This window comes from Ambystoma mexicanum, chromosome 4q (assembly GCF_040938575.1).
Source record: "Ambystoma mexicanum isolate Mex_15411 chromosome 4q, UKY_AmexF1_1, whole genome shotgun sequence".
In the NCBI taxonomy this organism is placed as follows: Eukaryota; Metazoa; Chordata; class Amphibia; order Caudata; family Ambystomatidae; genus Ambystoma; species Ambystoma mexicanum.
In genome coordinates, this window is record NC_090928.1 from 688577094 (window position 1) to 688599104 (window position 22011).

The 22011-nt window shown below is 47.9% G+C and overlaps 1 protein-coding gene across 1 annotated transcript in view; it reads left to right on the top strand.

The window, feature by feature from the left end:
- MCM8 (minichromosome maintenance 8 homologous recombination repair factor) overlaps positions 1-22011 on the top strand; it is a 1532371-nt gene that overhangs the window by 1258343 nt on the left and 252017 nt on the right. The window contains exon 15 of the mRNA XM_069608271.1: positions 5505-5727. Within this exon, the coding sequence (XP_069464372.1) occupies positions 5505-5727 (223 nt within the window). The remainder of the gene's footprint in view (positions 1-5504; positions 5728-22011) is intronic.

A 22011-nucleotide genomic window follows, 5' to 3' on the forward strand; every position in this document is an offset into this window, starting at 1 on the left:
TTCAGAAAGGACTCTTGTGTGGGATAGGTCAAATCCGGTCTGTCAAAATAGGCCTCTAGGGCATTCAGAAATCCAGGACAAGTACTCAAAACTGGATCATCTTCGATAACGAGGGGTTTTGCCCAAACCAGACCGCTAGCACCCATTTTGGTTATTAGAAAACCAACCTTTGAGTTGTGTGTCTGGAAGGCGTCTGTATGAAAGAAAAGACAATGGCCCTCATTACAAGTCAGGCGTTAAGGGTTAACGGCGCCGTTGGCGCCGTTAACCCTTAACGCCTGATTCACACTTTAACGCCAGCTTTTTGCAGGCGTTAAAGTCCAAGGCGCTAAGCGACCTTGGTGCTAATTACGGCACCGTAATTTACGGTGCCGTAATTAGCGCCTTCCCCATCCCCATTATGCCCTATGGGGCGAAAATGGGAATGGGGAAGGGCAAATGGTGAATGGGGAATTACCGCCCCACTCACCTTGGAATGGGGCGGTAATTGCGCCATCCACCATGGCGGAATCCGGCATGGACCATGGTGCTAATAGCACCATGGTCCACCGCCTGACTTGTAATGAGGGCCAATGTTTGCATCTCTGTAATGAGATTCGGTACTGCTGCAATTAAGTCCTGTAACTGAGCCAGTTCTTCAGTATCTGGGTGTCGCAAACTGTCGGGCTTACCCTTACCTTATCTTTTATTGGCTCTTTCGGGGTAGAGGTAAGGACCGTCCTTTCGGGCAGCCACCCTACTCCCTGGGATAACAGAGGAGCAAGATGGCAACCTTGGAGGGCAAGCCCAATGCGAGGGAAAACTCGAGAGAAAAATCCCTTGGTGCAGAAAAGCAACTAATGGAGTTTTGGAAAAGCAGTAGCAGCTGATTATGTTCCAAGTAACCCGAGTTATGATGCAGGAGTAAGTCATCTGAGGTATGATGAAAAAGTAAGAGGTTGAGGCTAACAGGAACACAAAGTGGCAGGTTCAAAGACAGGAAAGACAATGGGGGGAAAAGCAGCAGCACGGGAGAGATGGGAACACCAGGCAGTAGGTTGAAGGTAGAGGGGACAAAGGGTAAGGAAGGATGAAAACGGAGCATCGTGGCAACACGAGAAAATAGGGCAGTTGCGATGCAAGGCTTTCCATTTAGCTGCGGGAGACTGCAGTGGGAGTAGCAGTTCTAGGTTAGTGGCGTGATGGCATGCACACCGAATACTGGCACCATTTTTGTAGGGGCAATGATGGACGCGAGAAAGCACCATCTTGAAGGGACAATGCAGTGGTTCCAATGCCCAAACCAGGACCAACGGTGCTGGGACGTAACAGATGGCCTTGTATGGCAGGTAATTATGATTACATGTATTTATGATGCTAATAGCTGCAATATGGTAGGCTTACCAGAGTAAATAATGGCATTGTTAAGCCACATAGCAAAATACTTGTGAAAGCGATGGCAGTTACCAACATGCGGTGGTCGTTCTCATGAATATCTTGCCACTACTTGCATAAAGGCATCCATACAAATGCATGTGCAACCAAAGTTTTAACTCCCAAAAGGGCTGACTTAGCCCTTTATGCTTCAACGGTCAATAAATTGAGTACCATTAAATTAGATGTTAAACCCTACTACAGCACTTTGAAAAAGGAATAATCCAGCTTCAAATGTTTTTTTAATCTTTATATCATTATTTGAGAGGGTTATGTGGGCATATTACAGTAGTAGTTATATGAGGACAGTACATTTTCTAAAGCACAAAACTTCCCGTTTGGTCAGGTTTTTTGAATTTCATTGCAAAGTTGGTCAGAAGGCGGACTTAACTTCTCTCCAAATCAACACCTTATTGCTGCATTGAAGCAAAGCGTATGTGCTTCTATTAAAGGCATGAAAAACGTTTTTGCTTCCACCATAATATGGTGGTAATTACCACAGTCTGCATCCTGGTGGAATACCTCATGCATTAATTCTGCCATGCCCATAATCAGATGGGAAGGAATGACAGTTGCCACCTGTAAGCCGAAGCTATTGCATTGGTGTACAGCTTGGAGGGAGATGGGATCTGAGGAGGGATACACAGCTTGAGGGTGTTGTTTTGTCATTTAACCACCCATTTGTCCGCCTATGGCCTTGCTAATGCCTATGGCCATTCCCACATACTTATGCCTCCCACCCGCCCAAAACACATCCTCTTATGATCTCTTTGAGCTAGCTTTTCAAGTAGTAACATCAAAACGTAGCCTGTCGGTGGTTTTTCTAAACTGTGTGAGAAACCAGAGGGTGTTCTCCCCTGTAGAGCCCAGGAATCCTTTATTCAGGTGGCCCGGACACAGCCATTGCTGTTGGATCTAGTTCCTGGGGGTGGACTAGTGGGGGAGGATCACCTGGGTGGGGGAGACTGTGGTTATGCTCGTGGAGATACCTCCGGTGAGACGCGGTACTCTCACGGGGAGAATGGTGATGGGAACGAAGTCCCTGAAGCTTTTATAAGCTATTCCCTTTCATCATCCCTTCCACCCAGTGAATCTTCCTTACCCAAAGGTAAAATCAACAACCCATTCATATCTGGTAAATCCATGAAAAACCACAACTCCCACAATCCCTGCTATCCTGTCTTCTACTCAAATATTTCCAATCATTCTACTCCACATCCTTCGGGTTATTCTTTTCTGAACACCCAGTCTACTAGGATAAAACACTAACATTCCCACAATCCTCCTTGTTTATTTCAAGATAGGAAACATGGTCACTCCCGTCTGTCTCACAAATCCTATCAGTTTCACCCTACTAAGTTTATCAAACTCTCTGGTCCAAACACTATAGTTTCATATAACACCTCTTCCCCTGTCTGTCCCACAAGATACTCGACCACTCTACCTCCTCCCATTTTTTTTTTACACGAACCAAAACCGACAACGGACTGGTAATAAAACTGTTTACCTACACATGTCCTGACACCCGGGTCAGGCAAAGCCAGGCAATTGACTTAAATCACACACGCCTGATGGCCCTTCCTTTTCACCACAGGGATAAAAGGTGGAGCAAGAGATCACAGGACGAGCAAGGCAGACCGCACAAAGAGACAGCCATCCAGACCCGGCAGTTCAAGAGGAGGAGAAAGGCATCAAACATCGAGAGGCTGACGAGGAGGGACACGACCTTGCCCTCTTCGACAAAATCCTGCTAACCCTCCGCTGAAAGAATCTTAAGGCTGAGGATAATGGCCCAAGTGTGCTGCAGCAGTTGTCAATGGTACACAGAGCGTGTTGATGCTGATGAGCGGGAGCGAGGGAAACTCCTGCTACCGTGGTACCGGCCTTGACTCCAGTTACAAGGAAAGCCTAGCTGTTCATCACAGCCGGTGAGTCGAGGGGAGAGCTGATAAGAAACGGGCTGTGGTGAATGAAAAACCAAAGTGGCAAGATGAACCAAGTTCAAAGAACTGTAAAAGTGTTGAGGGGAGACAAGCTGTAGATGAAACTGGCACCACTTGGGTGCTAACTCGAAAGACTCTGGTCAATCCCCATCTGAGTAAAACTACAAAAACCAGAAGGATGCAGGAGACACGCTGAGATAGGTCAAAGTGGTCATACAAGAGGTCAAGCAAAATCCCTTTACAGTCTAAAACCTTTGATCTACGAAATATAAAGAAAGCAAGGGAAGTGAATCTTGCCACATGAGAAAACAAGGGAAGAAAATCCTGTGAACAGTGAAAGTGAACATGAAGGTGAAATTGGCAAGAGTGAACCCTGAAGAGGGATGCAGACGAGAAGGGGCAAAGTCTAAAGTCCCAAGAAGCAGTGTGTTGACAAGAGTGAACACGGCCGAGGGATGTCCACTAGAACAGTTTAGAAAGACATTAAGACTTGCGAAGAAAGAAAAAGCCATAGTGAACCCGGTGGAGGGGGACTGACTGACGAGAGGGGTCCGAACCCGAACGAGGGAGATCCAGGGGTGAAGTGATCACCCAAAGTCCATTAAGAGAAGGAACTGTTATTTGATGTGTCGAGCACAATTTGTGAAGGGTCAGCGCCCAGAAGAGGGGGGGACAAGGGGTGAATCCATCACCCGAGAACTATGTAGAACAGAACTTTGTGTTAGTTTTGTTGTTTTTATTGAAAAACCTTTCAGGCCCGCAGGACCAGGAAAACCACAACCCCAAAGGCCTTGATATCGATAAGAACCTAGATTTAGGTTTAGATTAGGCATTTTTTCCACCTGCATACAGTTTAATCAACACCTTTGAACTGTGATCACTTGTCTGTCCTTACTGTTGCCGCCAGAAGTTCCGTACAACTGTCTTCTGAGAGTTCATGGTTTAATTGCAGTTGTAAACCTGTTACTGGTGTAACAAAAGCATGCCTTCAGCCACTTAATTTATAGAGCTGTAAACCGTGTGAGTGTCTTTGCAGTGAAAGCCCGTTAAAAAGATGCATTGGCAAAGCCAACAGTTTTGGCTTGTGTTTTAGGTATTAGATATGCATTTGCCAGGCACTGCTATCATAACCCCAGGTACTTGCACCCTTTTCCAGCTATTACCATCTTGTGGCCAGGAATTAAGGTGCAGGAAATGGTGAACCAAAGTAAATGGTTTTTGATGATTACTGAAAGGTGTGAGCGAACAAGTACTTGAAACTATTGACTCATTGTGAACTGTGTTGTTTTTTTGGGAAAAGGACCCCAGAGATCTTGTTTTGGAACTGTGCTGTCTTCTTGGGGAAGGGAACCACGAGATACCTTTTGAGGCTTGTGGGATTTGCTTTGAACTTGGGAACTTGGGAACTTCATGCCTTTAATAGAAGCACATACGCTTTGCTTCAATGCAGCAATAAGGTGTTGATTTGGAGAGAAGTTAAGGCCGCCTTCTGACCAACTTTGCAATGAAATTCAAAAAACCTGACCAAACGGGAAGTTTTGTGCTTTAGAAAATGTACTGTCCTCATATAACTACTACTACTACGTGCAGTCCTCTGCAAATGCTTATTTCAGGGCTACACAGAATCCAAAACTGTTGGTTTTGTCCGTGCTTATTTCTGTTTCCTCTGTGCTTGTCATAAGTCAGCGTGTGGTTTCCTGGGCACTTCGTGGCAATGCCTGTGTTTTGTCTGTATGTTTGTGTGTACTGATGTTTGCCTGAAATGTACCCTGTTTTCTGGTTGGGCAAGGGTGCTTGGATATGTGTTCTGTCAGTGTGCATTGGAGCTTTTATGTCTATTGTCTGTGAATATGTGTATGAATGCAAAGACATGCTATCAGCTGCTTCCAGCTACCTACGAGTTAATGACAAGCATAACTTACCTCACCACTACTTCACACCGCCAGGCTTTTGCTTCACACTGTTGTCCACATTCAACAACTGCGGTCCATGGTCCATTAAATAAATCTTTTAAGAATAAAAAAGGCCCAAACAATTGATTTTTAGCACTGGCAGATGTTTTGTTTGCCGATCCGATTTGATCGTATGTGCGGAATGCTGCTAAAATGTATTTGAATTGTATTCTCATGTATATTTTATGTGTTCTAGGTTGGGGAGCGCATTGCTGTCTAGGTTTGATTTGGTCTTCATCTTGCTGGACACGCCGAATGAGGATCATGATCATTTTCTTTCTGAACATGTCATGGCGATGCGAGCTGGTAAAAAAGGAGTGTTGAGCAGTGCAAATGTGACTCGTGTCAGCGGCACACAGGAATCCAACACATCTATTCTTGAAGTGGTCTCGGAGAAGCCCTTATTAGAGCGTCTTAAGGCAAGGCTTAAATAACCACTGATGGTAGATTTTGAGTAAAGGCCTTATCTTGGTTTAGCTTGCACATATTTACATTTGCTTTTGGACGAGGTCCTTTAAGACAAATTAATTTAAACTTTGTACCAAAGCACCATAGTTTTTGATTTTGCATGGATTGCTTGAGTTTTATGTTTTCCAAATTTTGAGAGAGCTTTGGCTCAAGTGTACCAAATTATTGTCTTAATATACAATCAGGAAAAACCCTTGTTTTAACAAATGGTAATCTAATTTTGGATTTTGGTTTATTTTCTTGAGGAATATAATAATTTCCAGAAACAAATCTTTTTATACTTGAAAATCTCTGATCCTCATGCCAACTTGTAAACACTGCTCATCGTAGGCTCATGATGCCCTTTATTATTTTCCAGCTACCACACGCCATTTCATTAATGAACCTTGCATCATCAGTTCATTAATGAAATGGCGTGTGGCAGTTATATTTGTATGTATTCTACTGGGTCGAAAGAAGGAGTCGAACACAGACTGGACATTTCGATCATGTTTATTCAAAATAATAAAGATAATACCTATCTTGCCCTATTGCTACAAGGATGTTCCCTACCTATCCAAACAAACTAAGGTGCTTGTGTGTCATCAGGAAGTCCAACTAAATTATTTTTTAACCTACTAACTCAAGTTTGCCAAAAAAATGTCTCTCTTTTAGCTGCTTCCCTTTGGGTGTCGGTCTCAAGGCTTTACTTCAGAGTTAACTTAGTTCATATATACATCAGATCAAAACAATTGTCATGAGGTTGATACTCTAAAGCACTAGATTGTGATATGTGAATCTTTAAGAAATCATTGTATGATATGTTTTGGAAAATGTATTAATGGCCCGAAACCTTCTCCTTGGGACACTTTATGAAAGCAGCTATTTCATTATTTGTCCTTGGCACTACGAAATGCATTGTATCAATTCTTTATCAGAGCAAACTTAATTGAAGGTTAATAATATGAATGACTCCTCCTGATTAGAAGGATGTTTTATTGGTGACAAGATCTCTTTTATTATATTATAGAATTACATTATATAAATTGATTACTGAACCCGTTGTAGAATGATGGAAAGTTCATTATTGGTGCCGGTAATTTTAGAATGAATTATCTACTTTTATGTGTTTTATTGAATTTGATGATGTTTCATATGTTTTTTTTTACTTGTTTACTTTTTCTGTTAAAATGGTTGTGTAAGACGTTATATAAACTAAATAAATACACAATGAAGAAAATATCATCCTGTAGAAAAATGTTAATTAAGATGGTCCCTTCTGGTTCTAAATGTCTGATTTATGAGCTCCTGCCAACTACTCATTGATTTGGTTTTCCTGTTGGTGTACTGCGTAACCATAATCTCAACACTTTTCTTAATGATTTTCTTAAGATAGTCCATTATAGTCCTTACTCTGACTTGAATATCTCACTCTCGTTCCACTTGATCCTTGGTCTTTGGTATATTCTTATTATGGGTGAGACACCACCACTCGTGTGATCTTTCTGCTAGCTCATTCTCTGAGCCCTGGGCATAACATATAACCTTGACTCTTACTGCTTCTGACAGTTTTTCATTAAGGGATTCCCCCACTCTTCAATATTCAATCTTTGCCAATTCTCCATCCTTCATAGGATATTCTTTGAGGCCTTCTCATGTTTAATATCGGCCCTTACTTTCCTTGGCTTTTTGGGACATATATCTGTTTTGCTTTGGCTTGGCCACGTGAGGGGAACCCTTACAATTACTTTTACCCTGCAGCTGGCAAAACAAGTTATTGGATTCTCATATAGGCACAAAATCACACTTAGACTAATCATTATGGTACAACTGAAAATGGCTAGTTTTAGGCACTTCATTGAGTCGATATATACATGAACGTGGCATATATAAACAAACATATAATCAGATATATAAAAACATATAAAAAGATGGCATCACCGTTAGTAAGGACGTAGAAGACACCTTCATCTTGGCCACTATGACACTGCTTAGTCCCAAAGCAGGTAGGCAAAGAGATCACTTGTACTAACGGGTTATGAGACAGGGCTTCCTCCCTCTCAGCGAGACAGCATCACCCAGTGGTCCAAGTTCTAACTAACTTTTCCACAAAATGCCCTCTTCTCTTTATGGGGGCATGTCCCCACCCTTCTCAGTTATGACTACCCTCGGCCGAAGAGCAGATCACAAGGGGAACGGGCAGAGAGTGGAAAAATCAGTCAGTAGTGGAAAAGCCCAGTGCCTCTTTCCTTGCATTCATTCCCAGAGCCCCTTGTCATGCACCTGCAGACCGCTCCGACTCCCTCCCCGTATTCGTCCATTCAGCAACAATATTTATGTAGTTATGTGACCTTGCTCTGCTCTGCTTTCGCTACTGAAATGCTCGTTTATTTTCCGAGGCCTGCAGAGACGCAGGTTTTTATTACGGTGATGGGAGATGAGTGTCTAAAATGGCTGCACACTGACGCCATGTTGTTTTAACTCGCATTTCGCACAAGCATTACACTATCTTTATGCTTTCTCAATGTCCCAACATCAGTACCGTAGCTTTCCTAAGTTCCTTTATTTAAGATATGCTTCCCAGAGGGCCTCCCCCTTCCTCGTTCCACCCCAGTACCTTTATTCGTCACGGGTGAAGTTTTGGGTTTTGGCGCTCCTTTGGGTTTCCTGCTTCAATTGGTCTTCTTTGCGCTCCAGCCTCCCCAACCGCCCCACTCTGTGGTTCCACAGCTTGCCTCGCACTGCAAGGGTTCGTCGAAGGGAGGCTTCAGGGCTCTCTCCTTACGGTTATCAGTGTAGTTGGCCAGGCCCCAGGCCCATCACAGTGCTTTTGTGGTCACACCACCATGTCGGACAGTCCCCCACTCTATGTCCTCACAGCAGCTCTTCTGCTGTTTGGGTTGCCGGGTCTCCAGTGTCTGTCTGGCATTCTCTGCTTCTCGGATTGCTGCAGGCCCTGCTGCTCCAGTCTGCTTGCCCCTCCAAGGATGTAGCTACGCCAGAGGGCTTGCCCTGTGTATGGATCTCTCTAATCCTTTGTGTTCCTTTCGTCCTGGTTACATACAAGTTTGTTCTTAAAGGGATATTCCCTTTTCCTTCAGGCGTCCTGGTTGATCCAGCGTTGCCTGGAGCCATGTTAAAGGGGGGTATGTTTTCCATTACTGAAGGCAGTCCCATATATGCAAGCAAGGTGGCTTGCACAGAGGTTTCTCTGTGGGAATGAGAGTCCTTGTCCCCTAAGGGGAGTCACTCCCAGTGCGGTCCCACTTGCCAAGGCCAATAGGGAGGGTCTTGTGTAGCAGGCTCACCTCCATAGCCTCAAAGGGGGTGGCTCCCCCTTGGGGAGAAGTGATGAATACTCTCGATTATTCACAGTATGTGCTACTATTTATTATAGTAAAAACCTAGTTGTGAAGCCATTGAGCATTGTATTAATAGAGCATATGATATTAGGATACATTAGCGCCCTGTCGGGGGGTGCTGGCCAATCGGGATGCTGGAAGCATGGGCTTTATACACAAGTACAAACTTACGTTCTGAATAGCCTGACTGCAACTCTTCCTGCATCCCCCATCCCACTTTCGTTTCCCCAACCACCTGTCAGGAAACACCTTACCATCCACAAAAAACATCACACATGGGTGATAATTGTTGTTTTATATATCTTTGCATAAAACACTATGCTCCAGTGTGTGACTGTAAGTCATTGCAGTAACTCAAACACAGACAGCACATGAGGCAGTGGTGCTGTTAACTCGGCCGCCTGCTCGTACTCTCTGGGGACTGTGAGGAACCCGAGGGTGTCCTTGCGTCTTTCTCCCAATTATCCTCTGCTCATTTGGCAAGGGAAGGGCCATCACTTTTGAATCGCAACCCTGGGGGTGGAGATGCGAGTGAGGATCACCTGGGTGGAGGATCCTGGGGGAGTGGAAGGAGAATGCCATCCGGTAAGACATGGTATCCCCATTTTCCAATTGAGAACCAACATCACCCTCCCTCTGCCTTTATAGGTTATTGTAAACCCACTCCACTCAATTCCTCTTGTCATTCCACTATAGTACTGGGACGAAGAAGAAGTGACTAGGAGGAATGCACACTAATAGATCCTTTTACCATTCTATTACTGAGACGAGGAAGAGGCCTACAGACTGGTGTACGGATCAGGCATGTCCAGAATGCTTCACTAATGGTGTTGAGGCAATTGAGCCTAAAAACTCATATCCTCAACCTGTTAACCAGTTGCAGGTGTATAAAAGGTGTAGTTGGAGAGAACACGGAGAGACCAGCAGGCAGTCCTGGATGGAGAAATACTGCAGAATATGAGGCAGCGGAGGGTGGTCCTTTCAGGCAAAACAGGACGCCAGCGAGAACCGAAAGAAACTGTGGCGCCGGCCCCAGGAAGGGCAGTGCGAAGGCCACAGTATTGGGAGCCTCACAGGTCCATGCCTGCATTAGAAGCAAAGGCTAGAGAAGAGATCCAGTTATTGAAAGTCACTGGCAGTGTCCCCAGAACATGAGGGGGGGGAGGGGGGGAGAGAGAGAGAAAGAGAAAGAGAAAGAGAAAGAGAAAGAGAAAAAAAACAAAAACAACACACTGCGAGCGGGGCTCGCCAATCATCGAGGAAGTGTACGTGGAGCCGAACAGGAGGTGACAGCTGCCCAGAGGAGACGGCGGAGACCAATGAGTGAGGAAAAGGGATCACTCAAACCGGGGCTCTGCAGGGACTGTTACATGGCAAAAAGGGAATGCTGAATGAAAAATAATTATGGTGCAAAACACAGTGAACCAAAGTAAATGGGTTTTGATGATTACTGCAAAGTGTGAGCGAACAAGTACTGCAACCTATTGAATATCGAAGTGAACGAAAGCGTTTGGTGAGCATGTGAAAGCTTTGAATAAACCACAAACGACAAGTGGGTGTGAAAAGAGAATATCATATATTGCAAGTTAAGAGGGAATCTGATGAAATGCAATATAAACCAACAATGGAACATTGCAAAGGAGTGTGAAAGCAACATGGTGAAAAGAAGCGAGCATCACAAAGTGAAATGCATAACTGAACTCATAGTGGCAAAGTCCAGAGATTGGCATAGAGTGAAACAAGCTGTGGCAAATGCAAAAGGTTGGCAAAGAGAGAGAGAGCCAAGTGAATGTGGATCAGGATACAGGTGGAGCTACAGAAAAACCTGTGTGGGCAAGCAAGCCCAGGGTGACCGGTTGCATGACCTGTGATGGGTGGAACGTGTGGTCCGGCAACTACGCCTAGACCGGGTCTACCCTATCTGTGAAAGCCAAAGAAATGTACAGAAAGTGATTGTAAGTGACGGAAAGAGATTGCTAAAGTAAGGCAAAAGAAAACAATCTGCATGAACTGTCAATGAGTATAAAGTTGACCTGGGACTGGTGTTGAATAATGAGAAACTGACCTTTAGTACAAGTTGGCAATTTGAGCAAGCTGGTGTCTTGGGAGAGGAGAATCCTTAGTCTCATTGTGAATTGTGTTGTTTTTTTGGGGAAAGGAACCCCAAGATCTTGTTTTGGAACTGTGCTGTGTTCTTGCGGAAGGGAGCCCTGAGATACCTTTTGAGACTTTGTAGAACTTTTGTGAACTTGGGGAAGGGGAGCTGAAAAGTAAGCCCATAGTTGGAAGAAGCTCAGAACTTTATTTGGAACACTATGGGGGTAATTCCGAGGTTGGAGGTAAGGGATAAACGATGCCGGTAAAGGATTACCGGCATCGCTTACTGCCCCGGGCTATTCCGACCAGCCAAACCACTATTAGCGGCACTGTAAATAACGGTGCCTCTAATAGCGGCATGGGCGCAGGCACGCGGGCCATCATACCGGCAATAGCGGCATGCCGTAAACTGGAGGAGATCACAAGTGAAGCGGACATGCAAATACCGGCATCATGAAGGCGTTAAAAGTGGATTCCGGCATCTCTGACCAACCGTAAAATGCCATGTGCAGTGTTCCCAACTGCCACAGGTGCACACCATCAGCACAGGTAGAGGCAATGGCGTCTGGGCCTGACCAAAAGGAGCACACCCACACACCACACCCCTTTCCACACCAAGATCAATCCAATAGTAGCATCAAAACTTCAGCTGGAGGACATGCATGCATTGCAACACCAGCAACAACACCAACACCAACAGCAGGCACCACACAGGAGACGCAGCAGGAGAAAGGGGGTGAGACAGGCCGAGCATGTCCCACCAGTGCAGCCAGCGTAACCATGCATGCAGCCACAGGATCACAAACATCAGAGCAAGTCCCACAGCACAACCACACCCTGTACCGTCTGGACCGGGACACCATCAACACCATCGTGGACATGATACACGATTGTCAGCCTCATTGAAATATGCACCGCCATCCCCCCTCTACTGAAGGTAGTGTCGGTGCTCCACTTCCTTTCCACAGCCACCTACCAGCACACAGTGGGGTACATGCATGGCATATCACCACCCATATTCACTTGCATCCTGAAGCAAGTGCTGGATGCCCTCCTCAAGCACACAACGGAATACATATCCCTACCACAGACTCCCCAGGAGATTCTTGAAACAAAAGGTGGCCTCCATGCCATGGAGGTGGTTTACCGCAATCGCAAGCTATACCACTACAAACAGGTGCAGATGGAAGGCGACGCAAGCAAGATCATCACACATTGTTGTGCCCGATATCCCGGATCAACCACAGGAATGCTGCATGTCACCATGGGAAAAATCAGCACAGAATGCCTAACATTGCAGACCCTACTGCCAACGCTCCCCATCAGAAAATCCTACAGAACACAACACATCACTAAATTTACACAAACACAGCTGTATGCGTACACAATGCATGAGCTACAAGACGGCAGAGCACACTGTGTTTCATCTTGAAGATGCAACCCACACCATTATTCCATGGCACAGGACACATTGAGGGCCTAAAAATGGCGTGCATACAACCAGGGACATGTGCATGTGACCAACGATAATCTGCCGACATGTGTGACTAGTACAGCTGTCCATCATCAATCGACTGACATATAGCTTTTTATGCCTCCCATGCAGGTGACAGTGGCTATCCCTTGATGCCGTGGCTCATCACCCCTGTCCGAAACACACAGAACAGGCATGGGGAGGACTACAATCGATCCCACACCCTTACCCCTGTGGTCATTGACCAGACCTTTGGGCTGTTGAAGGCATGGTTTTGCTGACTTAGCCTGTCAGGTAGGGCACTCCTCTACAGGCATGTGAAGGTGGCCAAGACCATCATGGCGTGTGTTATGCTGCACAACATGTGTATCCGACGCAACATGCCCCTGACCCCTGACATTGAACTGCAACCACCTGGTGATGATGAAGGGGATGAAGAAGAAGTGGCTAAACATCATTGCGGTGCCGATGCACAGGAGGGACGTGCTGTGCGTCAGTCAGTGATTGCACAATATTACTGACAGACATGGCTGCAGAGGGTGACATAATATTCTGACAGAGGCCACTGGGTGTGTGGGTACATGCACACTATGCACTGTATATGAATAAATGACACATGCGCAATGATGAATGTCCACTCAGGTCTTGCTTTTGACACAACGGGTGTATTAAATTTAACAATGATAACGATAGTGCAATAACCCTCCACCACCCTCACTCCCTCTCCCTCCCCCACAACTCCCCCACACACCTCACCCCCCTCCCCCCACAACTCCCCCACACATGTCCCATCAAGTCTCTAATGCCTACACAGACTATAAATTCGCACTCCCTGGCGGCATGTCTGGCCGGCGCAGGGTGCGTGATGACCTGCGGTGCGGGCTCGTCTGGGTTGAGCTAGACGATGACGGTGTGGCCGCCTGCTCGAATTGGGTTGCCGGACGCCCTGCCTCCATGGCATCGGCTATGCGGCCTAGTACCTGGCGCAGGGCGGAGACTTCCTCGCAGAGGGGGCTAGCAAATATTTTGCCCATGGAGCCGGTGTTCTCAGTGATGATCCTGCCTAAAGAGGCGATGTTCTCCTGCCACTCCTGCCTAGCCTGTGTGTTGTCCTCAACAAACTGCTGCACAAGGGCAGTCAGCGCGGCCCTGCGGGTGCACCTGTGGAGGTGGATGGTTCCTGGATGTCCTGCTCAGCCTCAATACTTGCCACTATTGGACTGAAGTGCCCTTCAATTTGCTCCTGCCCAGACTGCTCCGGGTTGGTGGCGTGGTCTGTTTCAAGGGATGATATTTGGGGGGATGTCAGTGGACTGGGCGTGGGGGGCAGTTCTGATGAATTGTCCTCAACGGGCACCCAGACCTCATCATGTGGCTCCTCCACAGCCTGGGGTGTTGTGGCTGCCACCTGCCCAGCCAAACTTGACTCCTCGGTGTGTGGTGCCTCTGCTGATTCCTCAGGCTGGGCAATGAGTGTTGGTGCTTCGGCCTCTACGGCCCTTGGCAGCACTGGTGCACTGGCAACTTGGGGTCTCTTGCCTGGTGGTGCACGGCGGCCCCTGGGTTGGCCCTTCGATGTGGAAGGGCGGTTGGCGTCATCCCGGGACCTCTTCCGGGGTGTGGTCTTCGCGGGGGTTGATTCCTGGCCATCTCTGTCATGGTCAGAGCCTGTGGGGGTCAAAGAGAGGGACGACATGAGTGATGTTTTGATAGGCATCATAAATACATTTGGACAATTGATCATCCAATCGAGGGTAATAGGCATTTGAGTTTGGATGATCACGTTGTTTGATACATGGGTGGGTTGTGCAGGCATACGTCGAGTTCACTCATGTTGGACAAGACCTATGCTATGTCACATGCATATTTGTTGTGGCCTGCATGATGTGTGACTCATGGCATTTACATCTTTGTGGGGTATGTGTCTGGTACGGCATTGTGTGTGTGTTGGGCCATGGCTTGCCTCTTTGGACTGACATATTGGTTGACTTTTCATCAGACTCTGCATTACAGTGTTTTCTTATGACACTCCCCTCCATCGGGCGATGTTGTGGCGCCACACTCCATCTCGCCGACACCTTCTATCCCCTCCATTCCAATCATCCTGGCGCAGATGTCCTCCCATGGGGTCTGCTTGATGGGTGAGCTGGCACTTCCTCCCGTTGCCATTGCCTGGCTCCTGTTGATGGAGAGTATGTTCCTTCCTCTGAGCCGCAAGTCGTCCCAGCGCTTACGGCAGTCTTTTGTGGTGCGTGGGGTGTTTCCAACTGCACTAACTTTCTGCGCCACAAGTGCCCAGATCTTTTTTTTTTTCAAGATGGCCTCCCTCTTCATGCTGTTGGCAAACACAATCCCAGCATGCTCCTGCAGTGTCCCGGCGAGCATCTCCAACTCATGCTCTTTGAAGCGCTCCTTGCGCTGGCGGGCAGCTCCCTTCTTAGGGGCCTTGGGCATTGTGGTGTGTTTGAAGAAGTTTTTCTGACAAACAGCAGAGTCCCACATGTCCTGTGTGCTGAGGATGGCAATGAATTGTGTTTCTAAAGATGGCCGACCGCCGTGCTCCTTCCCGTTCCTGTGCGATGACGCTACTTCTGGTTCCGCTTGTTTATGGTGACCGTTATTAGCGGTGACCGTTAATAGCGGTCACTGCTAATGCATTGGTTCTTGCCGCTAGTGCCATCTGCGCTATGCATGATGTCGCTAAGGGCATTTTTAGTGCCTTTAACGGCATGGCGGTAATGACCTTACCGACATGGCGCAAAGCTTGTGCCCGCAAAGTCGTAATAGCCCTCTATTAGCGGGCTAATTACTACACGGACATGCTATTTGCGCCATGACAGTAAGGACCGTTACTTACCTCCAACCTCGGAATGACCCCCTATATCTTTTGTTGCTGACATCCCTACACATTGTTTAGCTTAGGTTTTGGACACAGAAAGACTTTTAAGTTGAACTTCCTGACTCAGACTATCTTTAGTTTCTTTAAGTAGGGAAATCCCACCTTAGCGTAGGGCAAGTTCGGCAAGTCTTTGTCGCGGGCAGAATGGGATGCATTCCGCCAGCAGTTGATGGCGATTTTCAAATCGCAAGGCACAGTTCCGGCCGCGCCTTCGAAAGAAGCCGACAGGGAATGGGCTCAGTCCACCACTTGCACGCCTTCGGGCTCGGGCGGTCGGCGCGATCATCGTGAGCCGTCGAGGTCCCGACCGGACAAGGAAGATCGCCGCAGCTGTGCCAGATCCAGGTCCTGGTCCTTGACGCCATGGAGACCGTCGCAACCTGTGAAGCCTTCGAGGAAGGCATTGATGCCGTCAGCGCCTTGTTCGACGCCCTCGACGCCTTTTGTGGAGGATTTGCCAGAGGTGCCCCGGAGGGCTGTAGAAGCTCCGAGGAAGGCTCTCAGTAAATCTGTGAGGCCTGTTTTTGAGCCCTACTCTGTTACTCCTTCCAGATTGGACTTGTTCCAACCTTTGGAGTATATTTCAGAGGTGGAGGAAATGTATGATGAGATGGTTGTGCCTCCTGGTGTCCCTGATGACCTTTTGTCTGGTCACAGTCAGATGGAAGAACTCCGTCAGTCCTTGCATGATGCCAGTGGTCTTGACACCTCTCCGGAGGTTGAGTTTGGCAGGCCTGAACACATGCTGAATCCTCCTATAGGCATCTCATGTCCAGGGTGACGGAATACTTGGGGTGGTCTGCTCCACCTGTTGATTTTGATCAGGATGATCTGACGGACACCCTGGACCAAGGTCCACCGACTGACCCGGTGTTGCCATTTCACATGGCTTTGCAAAGAAGGGTGGCGGCGGCTTGGACTGCTCCGGAGAGTTTTCCGGCAGTTGGTAAGTCGCTTTCGAAAAAATACCACCCAGCCAGTAATGACCCCTGCTACTTGTCGACGCACTCTACTCCAGAGAGTTTGGTGGTGCAGGCGGCTACGGCTCCAGCGAAGCAGGCTGCGTACCCTACCATCCCTCCTGATAGGGACGACAAGCACTTTGATGGTTGGGCGAAGAAGGTATTTTCTTTTAGGGGTATGGCTTTGAAGATAGCCCACTCTGTTTGTGCCTTGGCGAGATTCACTCACACTCTGTGGAATTGTGCGTCTTTGGTGGCTGAGCATATTCCCGAAGGGGCAGAACGGGATGGTTTTCTAGCCCTCGTTCAAGACTGCAAGGATGCCATGTGTGAATCCGTTCAGTCGGGTCTGGACATGGCAGACTGTGTCAGTCGGTCCATGGCTGCGAGCACCGTGATACGCAGGTTTGCGTGGTTGTGGAAGTTGGCTTTGCTCCTAATGTGCAATCCCGGCTTCTCAACATGCCCTTTGATGGTGTCCATCTGTTTGCCAACAAGTCTGACGAGAGCCTTGAGAGGTTGCAGACCGCCAAAGCTGCAGCGAAGTCTTTGAGCGCTGCAGTACGTCAACCTCCGCCTTTTCGTCCTAGGAGACAGCAATGGAGGGGAGGTTCCTTTCAGTACTACTCTGCCTTTGGTAGATCGAGAGGAGCTGCCAGTCAAAGGGGCCACCGTAGGAGTACCAGAGGTGGAAAGCAAGGTACTCGAGGTGCCAAAGCCGCTCGGGCAGTTGCCTCTTTGCCTTCGTGCACTGCCGCAGCCGCGTCCGCTCAGTCATGAGGCCATGTCCCATGGTTCGCAGGTTGGGGGCATGCTTGCGCAGCATCTTGGAGAATGGCGAGCCATTACTTCAGATGTGTGGGTTCTGGAGATCATATCCCACGGCTATTGTCTTCCCTTTCGGCAGAGGCCTCACAACAATCCACCGGGTAAGCTCTCTTTGAAGCGTCCGGATCCGCTCCTTGCGCAGGAAATCCTATCCCGGCTGGAGAAAGGCGCCATAGAACTGGTGCCTGTAGCGGAGAGGAACAAGGGATGGTATTCCCCTTATTTTTTTATCCCGAAAAAGGACAGGGGATTGAGACCCATCATGGACTTGCGTCGTGTGAACAAACTCCTCTCGGAAGGATAAGTTCATGATGGTCACTCTTTCTCAAGTCCTCCAGGCCCTTCAACTTTAGGATTGGTTGGTGTCTCTCGACCTCAAGGATGGTTACTTTCATGTGCCGATTCATCCCAGGCACAGGAAGTACCTGAGGTTCGCGGTTGGCGACTCAGATCTTCAGTTTGGGGTCCTGCCGTTCGGATTGACCTCCACCGCGAGGGTCTTCACCAAGCTGATGGTGGTGGTGGCAGTGAATCTCAGGAAAGGGGGGATTCACGTCTACCCTTACCTGGACGATTGGTTGATCAGGGCACACTCTACCGAGCAAGCCCTGGATCATCTGTCTGTCACCTGCCGCTCCCTTCACAAGCAGGGCTTCTCACTCAATTTAAAGAAGTCCCATTTGACACCTACCCAGCGGCTCCAATACATCGAACTGTGCTCGACACATCCCTGGGGCAGTGTTCGCCTCCCCAGGTGAGGGCTCATCACATTCTGCAGATGGTGGACAAATTTCAATGTGCCCAGAGTCTCCCAGCGTTCCAGTTCTTGAGGTTGCTCGGCCTAATGGCATCCTGCATTTTCCTGGTGTCAGAGGCCAGGCTGCGGATGAGATCTCTGCAGTAGGCTCTCAAGATGCAGTGGTCGTAGTTCAGGATGTCGGATCCCGTTCAGATTCCGCCCCTCGGTCGCACAGGATCTTCTGTGGTGGGCCGTCGAAGGCAATCTGATGAAGGGTGCTCCGTTTTGGCAACCTTGGCCGGGGGTGACGATCGTGACGGACGCATCCCTCACGGGTTGGGGACCTCATGCCGTCGAGTTGACAGCCAGCGGCCATTGGTCTCCGTCGTAGTCCAGACTCCACATCAATCTGTTAGAGCTGCAGGCTGTCAGGCTAGCCCTGAAGGCTTTTCTGCCGTCTGTGCAGGGGAAGAATGTCCTGATCATGACAGACAATACGGTGGTCATACACTACCTCAACAAAAAAGGGGGGCAGGGTCACTCCCTTTGTGCATGGAGGCGATGCAGCTCTGGTTCTGGGCCATCCAGCAGGAAATTTCGATCTCGGCAGTTCATCTGGCCGGAGACGAAAACGCGGTGGTGGACGCTCTGAGCAGGCAGAGCACGGTCTCTCACGAGTGGGAGCTGACTCAGGAAGGTCTGTTGGAGATCTTCGCAACCTGGCAAGTGAATCTCTTCGACCACCAGTGTCAACCGGAAGTGCGAAAGATTCTGCTCGCGGGAATTTCCTCCAAGAGGAGCCTTAGGGGACGCGTTCATAGTGTAATGGTCCTTCACTCTGTTGTACGCGTTTCCTCCAGTCCCTGTCATTCCGCAAGTGTTGCGGAGGTTCGGTTCCCGGATGATCCTTATTGCTCCGGCATGGGCCAGGAGAGCGTGGTACCCCAACCTTCTAGACATGTCCATCTGCCCTCCACGCCGTCTTCCCTACCGAGACGATCTGCTCTCACGGGAGGGGGGGTCGGGTTCTCCATCCAGAGTTCAAGTCTCTCAGCCTTCATGCTTGGTATCTGAAAGTTTGAAGTATAAGGATTGGGACCTCCCCGAAGACGTTATGGAGGTATTGCTTTCGGCCAGAAGGCCCGCAACGAAATCCCTGTACCTTTGCCGTTGGAGACATTTCTATGACTGGTGCAGGGTACAGAATGTGGATCCTTTCCAATGTTCCATTCCTTTGGCTGTGTCTTTTTTGCTTTCCTTAGCCCACAAGGGCCTGCAAGTGGGTACCATTAAGGGTTACCTGGCGGCGCTATCTATATTTAAGCGCTCGTCTAAAGAATGGTCTTATTTTAAGATTCCTTTGATTTCACAGTTTCTAAAAGGGCTCACTAATGTGTTTCCACTGTCGCCTTTCCAGGTGCCGGGATGGGATTTGAATTTGGTTTTAAAGTTCCTGATGGGAGTTCTGTTTGAGCCCTTACATTCTTTTCCGTTGCGACTGTTATCCTTTAAAACTGTATTTTTAGTTGTGGTTACTTCCGCACGCAGAGTGAGTGAGTTGTAGGCACTTTCCGCCAAGCCACCCTTCACTGTGTTCCATAAGGACAAGGTTGTCCTTAGGGTGCGGCCTTCTTTTCTTCCAAAGGTTGTGTTGGAATTCCATTTGAGCCAGAAGGTCATTCTTCCGGCGTTTTATCCTCCTCCACATCCTTGTAAGGAAGAGGAGAGGCTCCATAGGTTGGAGCTTAGGAGAGCTTTGAGTTTCTATCTCTTACGGATGTCCTGGGTCAGAGTGGACGATCAGCTCTTTGTAGGTTATGCTGTAAGGCGTTTAGGTCAGGCTGTTTCCAAGCAGACCTTGTCCAGATGGATCATTTTGACGATCTCTGAGTGTTACCGTTTGGCGGGCAAGGACCCTGCAGTAGGCTTACGGGCTCACTCTACTAGGGGTATGACGGCCTCCACTGCTCTACAGAGGGGCATTCCGATTCGCAATATTTGCGAAGCAACCTCGTGGGCCTCTGTCCATACCTTTGTGAGACACTATTCCTTGGACTCCATCCAGGGGCAGGATTTGGCCTTTGGTAAGGCAGTCCTCTATTCAGCAATTTGATTGGACATTCTAAAATTCTAAATTTGTAAATTCTTTTCCCACCTCCAGACGTTGGTACTGCTTTTGGAGTCTGTCATAGATGTGGAATACGTCAGAGGAGACAATCCCCTCGAAGAACAAGTTATTTTCTTACCTGGTAACGTTCTTTCGATGGGATGTTTCTCCGACGTATTCCACATCGAACCCTCCCAGCCTGCCTCTCTACAGAATTTCTTATGCGATTGCAGCTTACATTTCCGCAAGGCTTTCTGCAGTCATACTGGCCGGAGATTGGGGCCACACGTTCGAGGGAAATAAACTACAACTGAGGCTACGGTGCCGTGCGTCCTATATATAACATCCGTTGATGTCGACCCTCGACGGAGGCCCTCAAGGGACAGCGTATCGATGTCATTGACGCAGGACGCCTACGCCGAAGAATTTTCCGAAGCAGCACAGCTGTGGTCATTACCTGTCATAGATGTGGAATACGTCGGAGGAACATCCCATTGAAAGAACGTTACTAGATAAGATAAGTAACTTGTTCTTTTAAAACTTTGAATCTGTTGTCTGTGTCTTGCTTCATGATGCCGTCACAGGACCGTCACGGGACCCACGTAGTGTGACATCATATTTATTGCCAATACGGAAGAACGTATGTGCCACTGGTGCCTTAAAGGCACAACTCATAACACTCTTCCTTTATCATAACAATAAACAAACAAAATATTGCATTGAACATAATGATAAACTACCAACAGGTAAATGCAATGCTGTTTTTCGCAACAGTCCTCAAGTTCAGTTGTGCATTAGTCCTCCCAATACATAATCTTCCAAATGTGTAGGCATGTGCTTTGATGACCTAACAGGATACCGATGCTGTGACTCTGCTATTCCTGGTGAACCAGTAGGTGCATCATCATTATCACCTTTTGGCTCCCAGAGGATACACTGTCCACATCATCCTCATCTCCGTGGGACACACATGCCTCACTCTCCGTGAGAGCTATACCCGCATTATATATCATCGCATGACCTTAAGAGATTTATTTTAATAGACTTGAGTTAATGGTTACTGCGTCTAAGCCATTGAACCCGGTCATCATTGATCTTTTCTTGTCTACTACCAAGAAGGGCTGTGGTTCATATGGAAGACTCGACTTCCTGGTAGGGTGACGCGTCCTCACTAGTACTGAATCCCCAATCTCCAGATCATGACACTGCAGACCTCTGCGAATGCTTTCCTGTTCATTGGTCTGTGTTCTATGCTGGCTCACAACCTCATTTTCAATCCTTCTTTGTTTGATAGACCAATGGTGAGGTATAAGGCCACTAGGGCACCACCCAAAGAATGCTTCCGCTGGTGCAACATTAGTCGCTGAATGCAGCGTCAGACGGTATTCAAACAGGAACTAGTACAATGCCTTATTCTTGTTTGTCCCTTCACTGTGTGCAATCCGGAAACCTTAGTTAAGCATGCTCATGAAACTTTCAGCCTCCCAGGGTTCTTTTTCTGTGATGAATGCCTTGTTCCTCCTGGAAACGACAAAAGTTCTTCCCTTGAAAAGGTGGGCCATTATCAGAGCATATCCTTGGAGTATCTGTGTGCTCCCAAAACCTTTTCTAACACTGGCAATACATCCCCCGCCTTTGTTGACGTTACAAGCTCCACCTCGGGGTATCTTGGCCACTGATCTATCCTAAATAGGAAGTATTCAGGGACCAGAAATCCACACTAATATTTCCCCCCCCAGGTATCCACTTTCTCCTCCAGTCCCGGAAACCAGACTTTTAATCGAAGGT